Source organism: Ambystoma mexicanum, chromosome 1p, assembly GCF_040938575.1.
Source record: "Ambystoma mexicanum isolate Mex_15411 chromosome 1p, UKY_AmexF1_1, whole genome shotgun sequence".
Taxonomy (NCBI): domain Eukaryota; kingdom Metazoa; phylum Chordata; class Amphibia; order Caudata; family Ambystomatidae; genus Ambystoma; species Ambystoma mexicanum.
This window is the reverse complement of record NC_090921.1, coordinates 1,341,395,280-1,341,417,363: the sequence shown is the minus strand read 5'-3', so window position 1 is coordinate 1,341,417,363 and position 22,084 is coordinate 1,341,395,280. Positions and strand designations below refer to the sequence as shown.

The window sequence follows — 22,084 nt, the reverse complement described above, 5'->3', positions numbered from 1 at the left end:
CTGATTCAAGAATGTGGCCTCGTGTGAGCTTTTCTGTATGAGTAGAACACGATTTCTGGGTGGAATTGATTTTTTAAAAAAACCCTTTTTTCAGCTGAAACGGCCTAAATGTAGAACCAATGGGTAACACAAATTCTTGACCATTTAACCTGACAAAATTATAGACTCTGCAAATGACCGCCAGCCAGGGTGGAATGAATGGTTATCCATTTAGGGGTGCTTTAGCTAACATCCTCTGTGTATGCCTCTTACAGTGTTTATGCACAGAGATGCATTGAGAGGTGGTGTCCTGGCAGAATGAAGTTCCAACTGGAACTCTTGGTCAAGTAGGCCAGGTTCACACTACTTCTGCCACAGCACATCTGCTTCACATCAGCCATTGTGGGCAAGGTCTTGGATCAGATCTTCCTGCACGAGGCAGAATATTTGTCCGCCTAGACCCCTTTCAGAACTTCACTGGCCACTCCTGCAACACAGCATGGCAGTTCCATAGGAATTTTAGTCTCATTAACTTCCGCAGGCAGGTAGTTCTTTGAACTGTATTGTACTTGCTCATCCCCCGTAAAAACAGAGGTCTCCCAATCCTTCATTAATCCAATTTCCAGAGCAGGAAATGGCCGGGACAGGTCTTTTAAGGAGTGGAACCGGTTGTTGTGGGCTACTCAGCTTGAGGGACGCCCATTTTGAGTGATTAGTAGGGGTCGGGAACTACTGTGGGTCTCCTGAGGATCCCACAGTCTATGTTCTATGAAGAATAATGTTTTCCTTTTCAATATATGGGCAGTGGACTCATCTGTCCCCCTGCGGTTGCCTTGCACCTTACTTCCCCATATATAGTGAATTTCCTGTTTACGCATGCGCTCATGTTTTTCATGTTAACGTTGTTGTTTGTACAGTGTACTAGTGTACTGCGTCCCAATCTTAAGGTGTAATACAAAATATCTGCTTAACTGAAATAAAACTATTATTTGGAAGCCATCGTTTGGACTTTGAAGGGCTGGTTTCTGTTGATCCCAGGCAGGAAAGCACTTGCTTTTACAGTCATTTCTACTGTTATACTTTACACCAACAAGCTGGATGTGCTTGCTTCTCCCTACTGTATCTTTTAGCAGCAAAATGTTGCTGTGACAACGTCGGTTGGCAAGGACATGCCACTGTCAGTCACCCACGTTTTTGAGAATCTTTAGTTCCCAGGGTAACGAGTGGTATCTCCCACCAGTAGATGTCTTCTACTCTTTTCTGCAGTGGGTTTGCAGAGGTTGATGTTTGTTTAATGTGAAGCAAACAAGAGGCTTCCTCTCCTCACAGTTTGGATGGGATGGGGCAGCATCGGGGTATTCCCCCATGTTATACTTTAGTCTCACTATACGCCCCTTCAGGCCCTGTGATATCCAAGATCGAAACTAAACACAAGATGGGGGCTCCATTATCCTGTTGCCTCTCTACTAGCGAAAGCATTTTGGGGGTACATTCTGCCGTAGGCTCCTTCCTGAGCAAGGCAGTCGATCCGGTCCTGTACTCTTGGATCACATTGCTGCGCTCAGGCCTTTTGCTTTTGTGCAGCTACTAAATGGATATCACCCAGAATACCCAGGGACAACCTTCCACAGGAGATATGCCCAGTTCGGAGGTACCACAGTTGATTGCTTGCTAAAGGGTTGATGTTTGGGCAGTGTTCCCTTTCATGTTTATCCCCAGACAAATTATATTATCCAGGCAGAAACTCTGGACTCATCTTCATCAGCTATTAGCATCCCACCCGCTCTGAATTTGAATGGCTTCTTCGATTTGGTTTGATTGTCACTTGCTCAGTAGCCAGTTTAGGTCCAGCGACATTTAGCTGGTATCAGTGAATTTCTAATAGAGGTGTTTCTTCAACCGGACTGATAGATTAGCTAGTGGATTTATCAATCTGTGCAATCAATCAATCCATATAAGCGTTATTTCGGCAAGCAAAGCCTAAAAAAATCCAAATCTTAGAATAAAAAAAAGCAGTAGCAAAGTGAAAAACAACCACTAGATACAAACATTAAAAAGCGCACTTTACAACATATTCCCATTGCTCTGTGCGGTGCTGTTACACTATCATTCCAAGTTGCACAGGAGGGAAATTCGACATTCATTGATATACAAAAAAAAACCAATTCATTCGTTCATAGATCAGTTCCGTCTAAGGATATGCACTAATTAGCACTAAACCAACTCACAATAGAATGATTCAAAAGCATACTGGCTACATTGCTAAATTATTCGTGCTATTAGCCAAACTTGTTTGTCATACACTACATACATGTATTATTACATTAAATGGTTTTTCGACACATATACTTCTCAAGTTCCATGCCCTCATTACAAAATGAGACGCAGCAAAAATGACATCAATAGAATCCATATTTTTAACAAAATGTCTGCTGTCGTCATAGTTCTAATTGATGGCTGATGAGACATGGTTTGAGGTTTGTTTCTCACATGCTGGGGAGATGAATAAAAAGTGTATAATAGGTTCCCTCTATGTTAAACAATGGGGGCTTTTTACCATTTAGCGGTAAAAGCCCCCAACGGTAAAATACCAGCTCTTAGTTGGAATAAAAGTGCACAAGCAAGAGGGTTTTTGACTAGATCGAGATATTGCTCAGCATTTAGCTCCACTTGTATTGATCAACAGCCAATAGGTAGGTTATTTATTCTCAGTTTATTTAGTAGGAGGCAAAGATTCAATTTCTCAGTCTCTGCTTTCAATATCACTCTTGCATTAGCTGTGTTCGTGCTGGGCGTGGACCCCAAGCTACCCCTTCTCAGGGACCGAGAATGTTTTTTAATGTGCAGAGATCCACTAGTGAGCATTCTCAGTGGGTAAAAGTGTCTTCCCTATACTAAGCAAGGGCTGGAGATGTCCAGGGCGAAGCCAATAAAAGGGCGGCGAAAGGCTAGTCTTCAGAATTAGGTCAATTCCTATCCAGTTGAGTTATAAATGTAGGATTGAATTAGGCGATTTCGATATCCAAACAACGTTTTTCAAAAAACCCTTTTTACTCGACCTAAACTGATCATCGGCTGAGGGCCCCAAGATTTCTGCTCCACATATGGCTGCCTGACTCTCCTTACCTTTAAAGAGTGTCAGTGTGGGCCCTACTGCTCTCTGGCTGTTGTTGGGAGAAGTTCACTGTGACCTCTAAAAGTTGTTTCAAGGTGTTAGCTGCTTCACACTTCCGCTCACTGGCGAAGCGCATCCCAAGATAGTCAAAGGATTGGACCTCCCCTTCCCTTTCTCCATTAATCACTAAATACATTTTCCTGAAGTATAAACTTTTCTTCTTTACAACCATTGTTTTAGATTTAGTTGGGTTAAGTTGGGGTCCCTTTGAATGGCACATCATAATAAACTCATCTACCAGTATCTTTAGGCCACCTGTCGTTTTTAAACTTATACTGCGTTGTCTGCGAATAATAGAATTGGTATCCTCTCATCTCCTAATATCAGGGCATCTGCATTGACAGCGAGAAGATGGGAGGCCATATAGTTTATATAGATGGAAAATAATGTGCGGGCCTGCACACAACCTTGTCTATCCACATTTTCGACATTGAATCGATTTGTGCATTCACCTGTTTTGCCCCAAGGCAGTATTGTTTGAGTATAACGATATTAGGCTTTTTTTGAGTTCGAATAGGATTTTATACTGGTGGGGACTTTTAAATACTTCCCTCCTGACTGGCCCATCAAAAGCGGGTTTTAAATCCTCAAAGAAAAGGTATAAATTCAGTTTCTTAAGAGTTACATATGTTTGAGATATTAAAAAGAGTCTGTGGCTTTGGTCTATGGTACTAATTCCCGTGTGAAAACCAGCTTGTAGATGTGTAATAAAGTTTGTACTCTCAAGCCAGTGTTCCAATTTAGTTAAGACCAATTTTCAAAATAGTTCACCTGTCGAATTCAAGAGGGAGATTGGCCTTTAATTCTCTGGGCAATCTCTCCCTCCCTCTTATTTATTGGGACAATTGTAGCTTAAGTCCGGGACTTCGGAATTATGCACTTGTACAAAAGGTATTAAACAAGAATGTTAAATATGTAGGCCAGAGTCATGTTTGGTGCTTAATCAAATACATTGGGACTATATCCGGTCCTCGGGCTCTTTCTGGTTTGAATGAGTTGATTGCTATGACTACCTCGTTTTGTGTAAAGATTAAAGAATATTCATTGTCTACTTGAGTGGAATTCTGTGGAGTCACTGTCGAATAGCAAACGATGTGGCCTATATTCATTTATATAGATTTTTAAAATAATTTAACCATGCCTCACTTGGTATACATCATTGAAGGGGTGTTTGGTGAGAATTGGACCCCGTTTGGATAATTCTCCAGAAAGATTTACTGTCTCCCGCTCCACCACTTTTCAAAGGTTTTCCCATTTTACTTCTGAAAGTTCTTGTTTCTTTCTGACTATAAGGCTTTTGTAATTTAGTCTAACTTTTCTCCGATCCTCTATATTATTAGGGTCGTTCATTTTGATTAGAGTCAGGATTTCACTTTTCACCTTATGTCATTTGCTGTACTACCATCCTGCCGTGGGAAAAAAGTTGGTCTTATTTTGCTGGGATTTCCTGGTGAACACAGTGCCCGTCATTCCAATGATCCATTCTGTGGAGTCCAGAAGATTCACATGATTGTTGGCATTCCATTCTAGTTCAACTAATTCAATCATTGGAATGATTTCATTATACAGTCCAGACATAGATTCAGGCTCTATTTATTGGCATTTGATTGGACCCAGTCCACAGGAATCAGCAGTTACGCCACATGAATGAACTCCCTTTTAAAGGTGAGTCATCAATGGCCACTGTTGGGCAAAGGGGAGCATGATGACTTTCAGATCTGTTTTCTACTTCATAATTGACAGCTTTATGCCATGATTCAAGATTTGACAAAATAAAGTCAATTGATGCCCAGACACAGCCTTTCTTATCAGTGTGTTTAGGCTGTTGGTCTGCTTTGAGTCTACCGTTGCATGCATGGAAGTCAAGCTTCACTAGAACTTCTGCTAGCGGAAGAGCGTATTTGTGCTCTTTATTGAGCCCTGCTGATGTCAACTCGGGTATTCTCCAAGCCTGCTCTTCTTCGCAAATTATCTCATAAATAACATCTAATGGCTCGAATTTTACATTGAAGTCGTCCGCCGGTATGACAATACAATCCTCATTAATACACACATTCCATTGCTCCCAGTAGTCATGAATTGTATGGACGGCAGAACATTCCAAAGGTCTATCATGGCGGTTATAAATTTTAATTAATAAGATCTGCGTATTTTGTCTGATTGTGATTTTTAATGTCAGCACGTCTAGGGAATTAGATATTAATTCTGAACAAGAATTTAAAAAAACGCTCTCAGCCATGTCGCTAGGCCCCCACTAGGACGACCCTTGCTACCTTTAACTAGCAAGTACAAAATCCTCGATGGAGAGGTCTTCAATCGCCCACGTTTCGTGGAACCACACTGCATCCTTATGGTCAATAAACAGAATCCAGTCATCATCATTTAGGTTTTTCTTAAAGCCCACAATGTTCGAGGATGCTATTGTTGAATGTTCGGGGCTAGATCTATTACCAGGAAAACTGAACATATACCAGAAGGATGGGCTCATGTTGGGCAGTCCCGTCAGTGGATTTATGGTTACTACTTGTTGCATATCCTTGTACATTTTTCCACTGGGGCAAATTTATTCCAAGGGTTCATGCTTTCTTTCCACCTAAAGGTGTTAGGCGAGTTCCATATTATTTAGGCCATATGCCTTTTTTGCTTTTCCCTACCCTTACGTTACACAAAGAAGGTTTTCATGGTTTATTTGCTGGGAGAGCTTTTATCTCATGTTTGGCTTGGATGGAGTCCTTCACCTACGGTGGCCCATCTCAAGGCAAGCAGGCTTCTAAGATCCCCATGACGCCCTGGGCTCTCTTTTACATTTTAAAGTCTTCTAGAGTTTCATTTTCACTGCCCCTCACTGCGAACGTTTTAGAGGAAGAAAGTCGGGCACTTTGCCAACCCTGATCTTCCACCTCCAACCCATACTTTTACAAAACGGGGAGACATTTAAGAGAAGAGGAACCGGAGATGCTGAAAAGGCTCAAGGACATACAGGCTACAGCGGATTTCATATGTGTTTCTTCCAACAATCTCAACTTTGGTTGAAAAGAAAGGAAGGTAACCCGGTGTTCGCATATTCATTGCTTTAAAGAAAATGCATCCAAGTCTAACATTAGTTGATATTTTGCTGCACAGAACGTTAATCTGGTGCAACAGGAAATAAGGTTAATGTGTGTGTGCAAAATCAGGCACAGGGTGATGGCGCTGAACCCATATGGAGGGGAGAGAAGAGAGAAAAACACGGATTGCAGGGTCGTGTTTTTCCTCCATCATGTGTGAGTTAGTTGAGATCGCTGTATGTAATTGTATATGTATGTTGTACGAGTACGTAGGTTTGTGAAGTCCTGACCCGCCTTAAAGAGAAATTAGTCATCTCAAGCACAGGCTAGGAGTGTTCTAAGTAAATTGCTACAACTCATGTGGTTGCTTGTGGCTGGCAGGTGGGGTGTTGGCTATTGCATACGAATGCTGCCTGTGCACCCGAAGGCTCGTCCCAAAGTACCAGTCCGGTTCACCCACAGTACTTCAATCAGGTTTATTTAAAGTGAGGACATGATTTGTTTCAGTGTAGTTTATCATTCCATAGATTAAAGCTTAAGAGGGCGTGTTTACATTGCAGCAGACTCCATTTTATAGCCTATAGGATGGGATAGTTGGAGACTGTGAGGCACCAAAACATTTAAGTACAGCAACAGTAGTAATTGTACAGGTGTGATGTCAAATAACGAAAATGTTTAGGCCACGTGGCCTAAAGTGTCAGATTTCAACATTTTTGTTGAAGTAGCCAAAACATAATAGTTAAACTCCTAATTGAGGTTTGTGTGCAGGATATGCACTCTGGACCTATCCTGTATGAAATGAGGTCCCAGCACACAAAAGATTCTTATGTAAGATGCACAATGCCTTAAAAACAAAACTCTCGTTCTGCCACTGGTAATCAGTAGAAGCTCAGTGGGTAGTAAGGTGCTCATTACTCTTTTTTTCGTGTTTCTCCCTGTTCTTCTCAGTTCAAAGTAAACCTGGAGAAAGTGAAGCAGAGCTTGGAGGGAGAAAACGCTGACCTGCTGAAGGAGGTGAAGTCCTTGCAGTCTGCCAAGCTGGACTCGGAGCAGCGCCGCAAGAAGCTGGAGGGGCAGTTGTCGGAGCTGCAGGTCCGAGTCATGGAGAGCGAGCGCCTGAAGGGGGACCTTGCCGAAAAGGCTCAGAAACTACAGGTGAGTCATGTTCTGGATTGGCTTCTTTGACAGGCTCTCGTGCTTGCAGGCTTCCAATCCACAGATGTGAAAAACGCTTTGCCTGGGAGAACTAAGGTTTCACTCTGGGGAGAAGGGAACATCTGATGGGCAGCTGGGTGGGTGCTGAGCTCTGGGGCAATGCTCCACAGAGGAGATTCCAGTCGACCATGCCGCTCAGAACTGTTTGCTTGGGTGGGTCAGTTGGAGAGACCATACCAGACAAACCAGATCATTTTTCAAATGAAGTGGAGTGGCACAGCAGTAACCTGAGAACATGTCTTTCTTGCATTCACAATCCTTTCCATATAGCATATTCCCAGGCGGAGAGGCAGAGTCAAATCCCTTAAATGAGTTCAAAGCGAGGTGAGATAAACATAAGGGAAAAGTGGTACTGACTAAGCAAGGGTATACACCGGACCCCATGCAGTGTCTGGGAGTAAAGGGCATAGAAAAATAGGCCCGTCAAAGTGGCTGAGGAGCAACACTACTGAGAGAACATGGGGGGGCGGGGGTTGTTTGTCTAGCTGGCAGAACACACGTTTAAAATGGATGGATCTAGGGAAGTAACACTATGCAGATGCCAAGGTTTAATGCTGGTTCCCGTCTGGGGGTCTTTGATTAAAGAACAGGCAGCACACGGGCAGCCTGGATGCACCTGCTGTCTGTAAGCAGCAAAGATAGCCCAACGAGCTGAGCAATCCCTCCACAGATCTGAAGTCCAGGTCAAATCCAGGAGTGCTGTGTCAGTCCTTAACCTTTCAGAGGTAGTACATTGGATCAGGTCATAAGGACACCTAATAAAAAAATAAATACCAATTATTACAGAGCTTAGAAGCAAAAAGAAGCCTCATAAATTTCTATACAAAGGCTTGCTTGGTTTTTAAACACCATGCCTCCTGTTTGCAAGTGAGGGCTAACATTTTGATTTAGGCCTGATTGCACAAGGCCATAAGTGGTTGTAGGAACCAGGTTTTGGGGTTTCATTGTTTCTCAGAAAAGTCAATGGTAGTGTTTGTAATGGTAGTGTGTGTAATTCACTGCACATACACCTTATTTGTGTTGGCTGATTCTTGTGACGATTCACATGATCTTGTCACTTCTCCCTAGCATGCTGCCTTTCCCTGTGAGCTTGGGGAGGCGAGCCTGCTATGCAACATTTCCATTAGGGCTGGCGGATAGCAGGACATCACAGGAAGAGACTCCCCTCTTGGGGATAGGGCTCCCTCTATCCTATGAGGCTTCCATGTCTTAAAATTGCGGCAAAAATAGCACGGTATGCAAAATATTGTGGCAAAAATGCCATGGTTTTGTCGCCACAATCATGTAAAGGATGCCGGGGACACCCCCGCAACCCCTGCTCCCCTTAAATGGTATAATGGGGTACACCTTTACTGGGTCAAACCACGGCATTATTGCTGTGATTTTTTTACCAGCAACATTTTTGCCGCAATTTTATTACCTGATACCCCTATGAGACCCTTAGGTCATCACTACGACCATTGTTTGCTATTGTAACACCTCTTCCCATACCCCATTAAAAACCACAACCACCGAGAAGAGGAAGTGTGAAGGAAACATGAAGAGTGACAACAAGTTGGAATCCACTCATACCAGGAAGAATAATAATGAAGGAGTAAAAACGATCATTCCTCCATTGAAAACCTATATCACTGGGAAGAGTTGGATCCCCATGGAGTCCTGAAGCATACTTCATGGAGACTGAGGAAGGACAACGATCCTCCAGTGAAGAGGACCCAGCCCGATAGTATACAAATTGAAGAAGTGCTTGCAGAAGAGGGAAGCCAACGCCGAGCAGGTGTAGCCAGGGAAGTACAACCCTGGGAGGGGGAACCCTGTGGAAGCAGGCTCATCCTCAGTCGAGAGGACGTGGCAAAGCTGGAGCAGTCCAGGAGCCAGCAGCGTGCCAGCCCACGTGAAGGCCTGGATGATCCAGGTGGTGGTGTGAGCTTGAGGAAGTGCAGAGAACACCTAGATCACTGAGCAGAGGGCTCTGCAGAGTCGCTAAGAAGCATCAAAAGCCAGAGAGAGAGAATCACTGGGAGCATTTACCAACATGAAGGAAACCCGTGAACCCAGGAATAATCAGTGATGCCATCCCGTCAAGACAAAGGAAGCAGTGAGAGACCCGGTAGAGGACAGGGGCATAAAGAAGGCAATAGCAAAAGTCAAGAAGACTTCGCCAGTCATCTCAATCATTTCAGTTATTGGGAGAGCATTGAAGCCAGTCACGAAGACTTCAGGAGACATCTCCCTCATCCCAGTAGTAAAGTCGATCAAGGGGACTTTGGGACTTGTGGTACTCGTCCCAATAACAGAAGAGAGACAGAAACCAGTGGGGAAAAGAGCAAGATCCTAACATAGCGAAACACAAAATACTGAATCATTGGGCATTCAAGAGAGACTGGAAGGAACTTAAGAAACTACAGGGTTTAATTAGGAATATCACAAGGAACTATATGAAGATACGTTACTAAGGCTGAATAAGCCTGTCCCGGAGAAGCGAGTCATTCTTCTGGACACATTTTTGTTTGCTGAACCTTTCCCTTTAGTGGTAGGGTCAGCGTAGGTTCGTTATGGGAAGGAGGGTGGACTAGTTTGATTTGGACAACATCACTGATGGGGAGCACCATAGTTTGATTTCTGTTAGGCAGGGAACCCTCCATTTGTGATGGGGACAGATAGGCCTTTTTTTCTATTAGTTTAATAAAGTGTTGGGTAAGAATGCCACCCCTTTGTCAGCCTCCTTCTTCTGGCCTACCACAGTCTGCAGAGATTACGTGATTGTGGACCTCTACCACATTGAAGTACCTTCTTAGCACTCAGCGTTGCATGTCTAGCTGTTTCATGCAGCAGTGGTGAGATGGATTTCTAAAATCAATCCTGGTGGGAGGATTTGAGGTTGTGGGGCAGCCTATTTTGGTAAACACTGAGAATGAGAGGTTAGCAAGATCCAATCGAGGTAATGTAGCTGAGCAGTTAAGGCTTTGTCTCAGGCAGGGTGTGAGAGTGGTCTAGGGGTACAGTAAATCCATACAGGGGGGAAGTTAGACAGTAAGTGTATACAAATGCAGTTATTTATTAGGTCTTTAGCTTGCACACTAAGCACATAAAAACCACAGGTAAATATTGTCACACAAATCCTTATAAAACATCTATACACATTTATCATTTAGAGAATTCCAATTGCATATGAATCAGTTGCCAGTGCCATACAGGTGAGTAGGCAGAAGTCTTTAGAATCAACAGAAATATGGCGTCCCTCCATCTTACAAAGCCCAACACTAAGATTGTTTGGGGCTTTGTGCCCCAACTCCTTCGGGTATGTTTTTATAGAAAATAGTGCAGTGGGCAATTGTGGTGATTATCACATGTTGCCAAGTTAGATAAAAGTTCAAGTCAAGTTCAGGTAAGTGCTCAACTCAATCCAACACATTAGGATAGGCCTACGGAAGTATCCTTGGCCCAAGTTCCAGGTCAGAGTGAGATAGGGTCAGGACCTCGCGCCCTAGATACTCTCTAGGAGATGTAACCCCCTGGCTCAGAGTTCTCAGGATATCACGGTTTGGTCTTTACTTACCTCCAAGAAGTCAGGACAGGGTCTAAACAAGCAAAAAAGAATGGGGGTCCCAAAGAAATCAATAGAAGGTAAGGAGCAGAAAGAAAATCTTTCTTAACAAACGAGCACACCGATAGCTACTCATTCTGCCAGATTAATAGTAAACATTCTTTTTAAAAAACAGATGGTTGTATACAATGCACATCTCTGCTTCAATGTATGCACAGTACATGCAGTCTCGCCTCTAATTCATCCAATATGGCAGACGAAGAATTGCCCCTTCACTTTCCTTTTTTTTTGCTTTAGACCCCTTTTGCTTGATTTCTCCTGTTGCATCTAGATGTGTGGCCATGTTGTTTTCCAGATAAATATTAAGCCCTTTTAACCTGTGCACCTGTCTGTGGTTGGCATCACCCTTTTCTATCTACTCTCAAGGAGTTTGGTTCAAAATTGCATGCATCAGATGGGTATGCTCCCCATTTTAGCTTTGGGCAACAGCCAGCAGTGATATATGAGCATCGGCAAAAAGATTTTGGAAGGTTAAGTTAATTATTTCCTGTCGAGAATGCAAAATGTTGCATCAAATAAAGATACACAACTATTTTTTTGTTTAGATTGATTATTGGCAAAATTCTAAACTTGCATTTTGGGGATGTGCAGCACCTTTGGGGTCAAAGCCTTCCTGTTTGGTAGAGCAACAGATGTATCATCACTGTGTCGAAGCTTCCTGAAGCTGTTCGCTGGATGGTTTTTGACACTTCAGAGGAATAAAGTCATATTTTCCTCATAAGGTGGATATTGGCCTATCGGTTATGTGAGCATAGTATTATGAAACAGTTTTCAGAATGCAATGCAACGTCCTGGCAGTTTTTTCTTCGGCAGCGTAAGTCTATGTGGTAACTCAGAGGAAAGTAACAACGGGCACCGGGACATGTGCAGCGGCCTTCAGTGGTCTTTGGTAACAGTCGGCTCTCTCTATCATCATCTCTAATAGTTGGAATTAGAAGGTGTATCAGGAACACTGGGATCTACAGAGACCAAGACCCTCAAGCTATCCAAGGATGTGTCGACCATGCAGTCCCAACTACAAGATACACAGGTAATGTTTGAGTTTCCCTTTCAACTCCCCACTTACTGCCCCATTCCCTAACCTCTTGTGTTCCTTATCCTTAGTTTCTCACTCTCGATTCATCCTCTTCCATTCTCTTCTACTTCGCTTCCTCTATTGTGCTCCCTCTCCCACACTACCTCTTTCCATTATCCCTCCTACATGTCTTCCTCTCCCACTCTAATTCTTTCATTCCACTCCTTTTGTTTTCCTTTATGATGATTCTCCTCTTCATGATCTCATTCCTTATTTCTTCATTTGTCCTTCCAAACCCTCCTTCATTCTTTTATCTTGAGATATGTTGTACTGTTATTGTTTCTCTTTTGCTCCAGTTATTTTGCTGCATTCATCTGTCTTTCCCTTACTTCCACGTCTTGCTCATTTTTGTTCTTCAGCGCACGTTGCGCCCTTATACGTTGACACGTTGTGGTATTGCTGGCAGTTCTATAAATTAGCTCATAGTTGCCCTGCATGTTAGAATTGACAAATTATGTACACTACTTGGTGTTTATATTCACGAAGCATAGCATCACTTTACCATTTTTGCTAAATAAGAAGACCTTATGGTAGGCAGGGGGTGTTGCTAGGTCTGGAAATGATCAGGGGCTATGCTAATGTCGGGACTGTTGGGACTCTGGGCTAGCTAGCCTTTTGATTGTAGCCTCTATCCGGGGCTACAACCAAAAGACCCTGGGATAAAGCCTCCTCTGCGCCCCTCTAGCAACGCCTCTGCCTTATGGGAGATGTCATGTTTTCTTAGCTTACTTGACTGGCTTAAGGTGTTTCAGTGTTGGTAAAATAATGTAAACAAAAATAGCTGAACAAGTCAGGGGAACTCAATGGTTCATCTCAAAGTCCCTACATTATCTTATTCTAAAATCAGGGTAAAGCTGTTGCCAAAATTCTGTTTATCACAATGGCAATTTCTACTCTGTCTGCATATAAGCTATAGTCACTAGGTTAAATCTACATTGATTGACAATCAAGGTGTTAGAGCAAAGTTGTAATGTCCAGGGGTCCTGTGTGTGATGCTGTTTCTTCCTTATTTCAGGAGCTGCTTCAGGAGGAGACCAAGCAGAAGCTGAACCTGAGTGCGAGGGTCCGACAAGTTGAGGAGGAGAAGAACCACCTAAGCGAGCAGCTGGAGGAAGAGGAATCGGCCAAGAACCAACTGGGCCGACAGATGCAGGCTCTGCAGCAGCAGGTGAAGCCCTTAGCAATGACTAGTCTCAAGTGGCCATACATCAGGCCTTTCACAACTTCCCATTTCCAAAAATCTATGCAAGGGCAACTCTCATGCTCTTGAAAGTCTGTCTCAGCTGAATCAAAGTGCGCCTTTTGTAAGTACCCAACAATGGCATGTAACCAATTTTGTCTGCCCGGCTGGTTCAGTGTGAAGATTCAAGAGATGTCTCTGTGGTTGACTGGTTTGGAGATTCTTTATTGCAACCTCCAAGATCAGTTACTCGATCCACCTTGCCTTGTTTTTTAAAGATCCTTCCTGCTTGCTTCTATTATTTTTGTAAGGCACCAAGCAGGAGGTGGCAGGTGCCCCTGCTCAATGCCTGAGAAACAATAGGAGCCACCAGGGATGCTGTTACTGCTAATGTCTGCCTCAAGGCTTATGGTAACAGCAGTAGGTTACCTTGGGAAAGAAAGGCGCTCCGTATCGCTCCTCCTTCGGCCTCCAACCTTAATTACTTCCAATGCAAATGTATTTACAGTTTTAGCCCACATAGTATTGTGAACCTTGACTATACCTCATGAATGTGAATTTTATTGAAGGTCCAAGACATGCATTGCAGGCGTCTAAGGGAAACGCAGTGGCTCTGGCCAGACATGGATCATGTTTTGAGAACAGCGGATCTTACTAGAAACAATGCCTCCACTTAATAAGTTGATTGTTAATCCAGGAGAATATAAGAGACATTACTGAATCCGTACCGCAAAAACATACTTGATACTGGCATTTGGCCTGTCTCCAAGTGCTCTGGCATTTTTCAGGTGAGGTGCGTGAGGCATGGATGAACAAAGCAATTCGTCCATAAACATACCACGCATGAGTTAAGACAATCTGCAAGTAAAATTATTGGTTTATAGTTAATATTTCGAATTCAATTATTTCGAATGCAAAAATGTCGAACATTAAGTCGAAATTTGTTTTTCTTTTTTTCTTTTTTTCTTTTTTTATGGGGACTTCCCCCTCCCAAACCCCCGTTTTTTTACACTTTATTTTACTTGCCAAAACCCCCAAAAAACGTATTAAATAAAAAAAATTATACATTCAAAATTTCGTTTTTAGACATAATGTTTTTGACATTTTTGCATTCGATAAAATGCGTTTGACATACTGACTGGACACCAAAATGATTATCTTCTGATAATCCCCCTATCTGCTGTGCACAGCATACAATTGTTTGTCCTTATTAGTTGCTAGACTCTAAGGAGAGTATCAAAAAGAGACCAAGAAAGGACTTCGCAACTTTGCTTTTTTTGCATGCCTGCACTCTGACATTTTCAGAATGTAAGTCATATTTAAAAAACCTAAACCTTTCAACACCAACGTTTCAACATTAAATCTCGAAAATAAAGTTGGAAAATACTCCTTTCTCTATACCTTCCATCATCATGGGTTGAAGTTTGAAAATGTAAGTGCAAAAAAGGTTTTTCTTGATGCACTTAATTTGTCATTGTCCTGTTTAAAGGGAGTTCTCGGTTGCTGCTCTCCTGACACCTCCTTGTCAGCTATTGCTTGTTCCCCACCATGCTATACAGCATTCCTTTGCAAACATAATAGGGGGTGACTCTTGTTGCGCCCATCCCCCTTTCTACCCTGCTGACACCGCTGTTGTCCTCTCCTTCAAACCAATTGTCTTTCTCCCCTTTTTCTTAAAGATTTTCTTTTAATATCAAAAACAGGGGGACACGCCGCAATTCCTTCCTTCAGTGACCTGCCCCCTTCCGTCTGTTTAGGTTTTACTAGTCAAATCTGTTTTCCAAACTTTTGGTTGCTTTTGCTTTTCAAACTTGTATATCTTACAACTTGTATGTTCAAACAATTACTTTCGAATTCAGCACCACGCACCCATTTTCCAACTCTGGTTTTGCAGTATTGACTAGTGCTTAAATAAATGTGCTGTCGCTCAAAGAATCCACTCCTGTGCATGGTGCATGAAGCTCGATAAAGACTGCCAAATCGTACACATCTGTATTGTGCCAGTGAGAGATCGCGCCAGGCACTCTATGGGCTGGCCGCTCTGCCATTTCCTAATTTAGCGGCAAGAGCGTCATTATCCCATAGTTTAAAGGACATACTCAGCAGCACCTCCAGTAAAGACAAGAGCGTTCGCCAATAAATAGTCATTTAACATGTGTCATTTCTTTCAATACAGAGACGAGAAACCACTTTGGTTCTCTAAAAGGAAATACCAAATTGCTTTCACCATAGAAGTTCTGGATGAGCTAACTGAGCAAGCTGCTCTCTACTGAGATCAAGCAAAAGCAAACATGGATTGTTCTATGAGCTGTGCCCTACTTAGGAGGACCCTAGTCACAATTTAGGTATCTCTGTGCCCTTAAAGGTAAGGATAGCCATTTTCATATCGGCCTGATCTCTCCCATAAGGACAATGCAGCCTGAAATGCCAGATGAATCTCCCCTGAGCAAGAGCACCACTAGCCACCCCAGACATGTGTTTAGGCCTCCTTGGGCGTCATCGCTGAGGTGCAGAGGGTTCACGTCGCGATTTCCCAACACACTTAGCCGGAAACGCTAAGTGATTCAAAAAGAACCAACAATATGCATATTTCACTACTGAGACAAAACGAAATCTGAAATGGTTTCTTCTTTCCATGGGGCATCGAAATAATAACAGAAAATGTTCCATTTTATAGAGTGGCATCGTCGATATCTTTCTAATGCCTGGGCGCTTTGTGGCAAATTTCTCTTGCAAACCCAAAAGGGTTTTCACACAAAAGCTAAATTTAGCAAACAATTGCGTACGTTATTTTAGGTTTTATATCAATGTGCAAATAGAACGATTTTAACAAGTTTAAGAAGTTATTAAGGAGTTTTAAAAACGTTATGTAAAATTGCAACAAAGTCCCATTAGATGTAATATCTAGGCTGCGAAAGAAAAGACTCCTTGTTAACTGAGAACTAAGTGTTTTGCTGAAAGAAATGCATGCAGATTTAGCGTAATCTTTTGAGAAACTGGAGGAGGAGAAGTTCGATAATGTTGCATGTCTTTAGAGTTTACATTATGCCGTGAGAGTCCCTTGTCTCGTGCTGGGAGTCGGAGGGTATTAAACTGAGCGACGTCACCAGCAATCAGAGACGAGCATGTCATTTTAATCCATATCTAGATTATGGAATCTAGGAAGAAGATGGAGGCTGATGGCGGCATTGTGGAGTCACTTGAAGAGAGCAGGAAGAAGTTGGGCCGTGATCTGGAGCTACTGTCTCAGCGCTTTGAAGAAAAGGTGCAGGTGAACGACAAGCTGGAAAAAACCAGAAACCGCCTGCAGCAAGAGCTGGATGACCTGGCCGTGGACCTGGACCAACAGCGGCAGATTGTTTCCAACTTGGAGAAGAAACAGAAGAAGTTTGATCAGGTGAGCCCTAGCTGGGATAATAAATGGAGATGAGACTTGCTGGTAAGATTAGGGTTGGGAAGTCCACCAGCGTCAGTTCTTCAGCTCAGTCTGATGTCCCTGTATTGCTATTAATAGCATATGTTGTCCTTTAACCCATTTGCTAAAACTTTTTTTATTTTATAGATGCTGGCAGAGGAGAAGAACATATCTACAAGGTATGCTGAAGAACGGGACAGAGCAGAAGCTGAAGCTCGTGAAAAAGAAACCAAGGCACTGTCCCTGGCCCGGGCCCTAGATCAGACTCTGGAGCACAAGGATGAGTTGGAGAGGCAGAACAAGCAGCTGCGCGCTGAGATGGATGACTTGGTGAGCTCCAAGGACGACGTTGGCAAAAATGTAAGTACAGACAAGCTCTATTCTTCTTATCTGGTGCAGTGGGGTATGGGCAAGGTGGCCAGGTTCAATTGTTTCACAGAGAACATCATGTTTCTCGGGGGGAAAAGAATGATGGTGTAAGTAAAGTCGAAGAAGCGGGTTATGGTGTTAGTCCCCTTTGAAGAAAAATGTTTGAGGGGAAATGGGCATAAGGGCAATGAATGTAAAAATGAACCAAAGGCAACGCTAATTATAAACAGGATGACATTTAGGAGTCGACATGTTGGTCGAAATAACATACACAGTAGAAGTTTGACGTACAGGAAGCCATACCTCTTGAAAGAGGCAGGCAAAAGAACTCATGCCCTGTCAAAAAGATACCCCCAAACACTTACGCAAAATAATACAGTCGACGCAATGCCAAAGACACCCGCTCCCTCCAAGAACCCCAATCTACCAACAATTGTACACAGAAACCTTTCAACTTGTCAAGTCACTCTCCAATCCACCATCCACACCCCCATCCACTTCAGTATGAAACTCTCTCATGGACTACTCCATCTCTAAAATGCACAACATACAAATCTCACCCCTCTGCTGTCCTCCTCCCACACCTCACTCCCAAACATTCAAACACATGGGACACTTTCCGCCTCTTCGTCAGAGATCTCCTCATCCTTGCAGCCAAAACAAAACCTGCACACTTACTGAATGACTCATGCCCACCTGAAGCTGCATCCTTCTTCATCACCACCCTGGCTTCACATTTGCTCAGCATCATTAATTCCATGGTACAATCCTCTCCACGCTTAAAATTAGACATATCTAGCCCTCCTTAAAATCATCCCTCAACCCTTTGATCTCCAAAAACTAGAACCCCATCACTATCCTGTCAAACCCCACCAGAATCATGGAGCACTTTGTCACGAGCCAACTCCAAAAACCCATCACCACAAACAACCTTCTCAACCCCTTCTAATTTGGCTTTCGACCTGGCCACAGAACCATGACCGCTACATTTCATATTATCAATTGTCTCCACAACATCAGTGACAAAGGGCAACTTGTACTACTCCATTTCTTTGCAGCCTTTACCACCTCGCCAGTCTCCTCAACATCTTATCCCTGAGGTTGAAAATCTCGGGTACCATTCTCAACTTACGTTCTTCCTCGCTTTCTCTCCAAACTCCTTTTATCGATCCAATCCCACCCCAGTCAAGTGACTCCTCTTCAACCAACATGCACCTCTCAGACAGACATTTAGCGACTACAATATAAGTTTCTACCAATAACAGATAACAAGAAAATATAGTTACAAATCTCAACCCCCTCACAACTCCAAAGGCTGTCTATCCTCCATCACCACCTGGTTGGCCATCTACATCCTCAAACCTTCCAAAATGGAATACGTCATCTGCCCCCAGGCACAAACTCGACTTCACCCCTTGGATCAAATATCTCTCCAAAGACAACACACACATATCCATTGCCATACATGTCAAATCTCCAAACATCACCATTGGCCTCTACCTTTGCTTCACACACTACAAAGCTTCCATCACTAAAACATGCAACCTACAACTGCAACTCATCCGCAAGATAAGAACCATCGTTCCACCTTACGACTTCTGCACCACAGTCCAAGCACTGGTTCTGTCCAAGATGGACTACGTTAACCCTCTTCTCACTGGACTCCACAGATTCCAGTCCCCCTACAAGCCATGCACAGTGCAGAAGCAAGACTCAACCTCCAACTACCCAAACATTCATACGTCACTCCATCTCTCGCCCAACTCTGATGGCTCCCAGCACCACAGTGACGTGACTTTCATGAGTGGTCATGTGCATTTGGAAGGTTATAGATCTCATTCAGTTCAACTAATCCAATTATAATAAAATATGAGGGTATTAAGGTCGGCAGCAGAAAAAAGCCTATGAGAGGACTAAGTGTCTGCCAAAGCTGGAAAGGTTTACAATGTGAGAGGTGATCTTGCTAAAGTGATAACCTTTAGTTGGAGTGAAAGGTTTCATACACAAGGATCTATCTGAAGGGTAATGCTAAAATCCTTTAACTACCACACTTTGGTGAGTGAAGGTTGTTCATTTGACATTTAAAATAGAACAACGGATACAGGTAAGTATTTCTGTATCGTAGCCTAATTTTGTAGCAGATGTGTGTTGGAGCTTGGGACGCTTCGGCAGTGGAAACTCAAAACGTGGGACCCAATTATAAATACTTACCTCTTGACTTTGGCCTCCATGTCTGAGGCGAGAGTTGCTATGTTTGGAATCCTGGCCTCTGCTGTGTTCTGGAGCTCATGCTACCAGGAAGAAACTGGGTGCTTGGTGAGCAGCATTCATTTTTTGTATTGACAGGTCCATGAGCTGGAGAGGAGCAAGCGCGCCCTGGAACAGCAGGTGCAGGACATGAAGACCCAGATGGAGGAGCTGGAGGATGAACTGCAGGGCATCGAAGACGGGAAGTTGAGGCTGGAGGTGAACATGCAGGCTTTGAAGGCTCAGTATGACCGAGACCTCCAAAACCGTGATGACTCCAACGATGAAAAGAAGAGGCTGCTGATCAAGCAGGTGAGTAATAACCATAGAGGAAACAACTGTCTTTATCCATTTAGTGTTTCTCCTAATAGTCAAGCAATTGTGCTTACTGTATCTTGCACGGACACTTGGCCCGATGTATGTAAATGCAGGTAGACTCTGATGCAATGATCAGGTATATTATGGTATTTTACAGGTCTATTGAATTTGGAAATGCTTCCATGGTCGCCCTTTGACAGTTTTGCTCAATTGTTCCTCTCTGAGACTGTACCTCTTCAATGCAAAGCTATGTCTGTACTGCAGGCTCTCGGTGATGGTGCTCAGACGCCAAACAGATAAGGTCTGCACCTCTGTGGGTTGCTCGGATATTGATCAGTAGACCTTCAAATGGGAGATTATGGCACAGTACCACTTCAAGCGTTACTGCGTTTCCCAATCAATAAATAATCGGTGATGTGAGAGATAATTTGCATTAGTACCCGGCACGCGTGGCTGAACAGAAATACTGTGTGGTGATTGGCTCATGTGCGAGCCATACCACAGAGTATTCTCGTCCACGCCGTGCGTGCCGGTTACTCTGTTCCCGGCGAGGGGCGTGGCAGCCCCTCAGCCAATGAGGAGGCTCGAAGCGGGGCAATCCCCGCTCCGAACCTCCTCATGGCTGGAGGCTTCCTTCGTCCCCCGCCGGGGACTCAGGTAAGATTTATTTTTTTCCCCAAGCCTTTCCTCCCTCCTTCCTCCTCCCTCCCCACCCCACTTACCTTCAATCCTGCGGTCTCTGGCGGGGGACGATGGAAACCTCCAGCCGTGTGGAGACTCGGAGCGGGGCCATCCCCGCTCCAAGCCTCCACACGGCTGGAGGCTTCCATCGTCCCCCGCCAGAGACCGCAGTAGTTCTTTTTTTTTTTTTTTTTTCTTCCTCCCCATCCCCTCCCTTCCGCCCTCCCGATTCTGTTCTCAGCGCGTCCTCTCCCGATGGCCGCCATGGAAAGGGAAAACGGACTACGTTTTCCCTTTCCATGGCGGGCATTTTTTTGCCGTTTTTCTTTTTTTTTTTTTGTTTTTTTTGTTCCGAAACGTGTTTCAGAACAGAAAAAAATGCCATTAGCACCCTGATCCAACAGGCCGGGGTACTAATGGCAATAAGACCCTCGGTGGCGGGCCAATAACGCCGCAGGTAATGCCCGGGGGCTTCGTTAAGGCCCTCGCTACACTCGGGCCTATAACTACAGCCCCGGGCATTACCTGGGGCGGTATTGGCCCGCCGCCTCGGATTTTATTGCCACAATAATGCACTTAACATATTCCAGCTAACTCTTGAGCTCCCACTAAAGCAAAAGTCTCCTGTTGGACTTTTCAATCAAGTGTGTTTTTCACCTATTTGTTAACTTTCACTTCATGCTGGAGCTATGGAAGCAGCAATGTGATCAGAATAGTGACCGACTTTAGACGGATCTGTATGTTCTTTGAGGCTTTTATTCTGGGTTAGGGGTTAGTGTTGAATGCGTGACTCTGAATGTTCTTCTTCTTTTATGCCATGGAGATCCAGATCCTGGATGGCTCTTTGTATCTTGGAAATTGAACTGTGTTGATGTTGCCCTCCAAGCCCACTTCTTGTTCAAAGATGGTCAGTCTGTGATCCATCTGGTGTTAGAATTGCACCTAATCGTTATTTCTTTTTTCGCCAAAAACCTAGCTATGTTATCATCTTGCAGTGAGGTTCTCTATGTAATTCCAAGTATACTTCCTGCAGATGGGCCAGCAGCATGCAGTGTGATAAAAACCTATCGCATCATACATATTGCTCCCTTGAGGCTACCTCCATGCAGTGCCACCATTCCACTACTCCCTCAGCTTATAAACTACATTCCCGAGCTGAGCAAGCATAGATGGTGCCATAGATGCTCCATAGCCATACCTGAACATTTATGCGCCCTTTTTTGCACTAGTGTCACAAGTCTCCTGCCTCAAAACTGAGGTCTTTCTTTTTCAGCTACGTCTTTTCTTTCTATCTTTGCCTAACCATCTCCCTTTACTCGCATGCGGGTTGCAGGTGCGAGACCTTGAAGTGGAGCTAGAAGACGAGCGCAAGCAAAAGGCCCTAGCCATCGCTGGCAAGAAGAAAATGGAGATGGACTTGCAGGACTTGGTGAACCAGATCGACGCAGCCAACAAAGGCCGAGAAGAGGCTCTGAAACAGCTGAGGAAGCTGCAGGTGAGGCTTTGCTAAAAAATAAAACACACCCTGAATTTTGTGATAAGTCTGAAGGGTGTTTCCACCAGTGTCACCATGTCCCTCACAGAATGTGACATTTGAAAAAACAAGATTTGCACATTTTATTTCTTTTTTTGTTACTCTGGCAAAATCCTTAGCACATTCTCTTATTCTGATGACAATACATTAAAGCATGCCTCTGTAAGTATGTGGAGCAAACTGTTGCTGTTAAAGTTCCAGGTGAGATAGACTCACTGTGCGTGTTGTGCTTGTTCTTTCAG

The 22,084-nt window shown here is 43.8% G+C and overlaps 1 protein-coding gene across 5 annotated transcripts in view; it reads left to right on the top strand.

Annotated features, from left to right (window-relative positions):
* The window catches only part of LOC138454056 (myosin-10-like), a 623,027-nt gene that overhangs the window by 560,262 nt on the left and 40,681 nt on the right, over window positions 1–22,084 (top strand). For all 5 annotated transcript variants that reach the window (XM_069607013.1, XM_069607016.1, XM_069607014.1 and 2 more), the window contains 7 exons: window positions 7,150–7,356; window positions 11,949–12,053; window positions 13,114–13,266; window positions 16,427–16,675; window positions 16,841–17,053; window positions 19,409–19,621; window positions 21,642–21,803. In XM_069607013.1, the coding sequence (XP_069463114.1) occupies window positions 7,150–7,356; window positions 11,949–12,053; window positions 13,114–13,266; window positions 16,427–16,675; window positions 16,841–17,053; window positions 19,409–19,621; window positions 21,642–21,803 (1,302 nt within the window). The remainder of the gene's footprint in view (window positions 1–7,149; window positions 7,357–11,948; window positions 12,054–13,113; window positions 13,267–16,426; window positions 16,676–16,840; window positions 17,054–19,408; window positions 19,622–21,641; window positions 21,804–22,084) is intronic.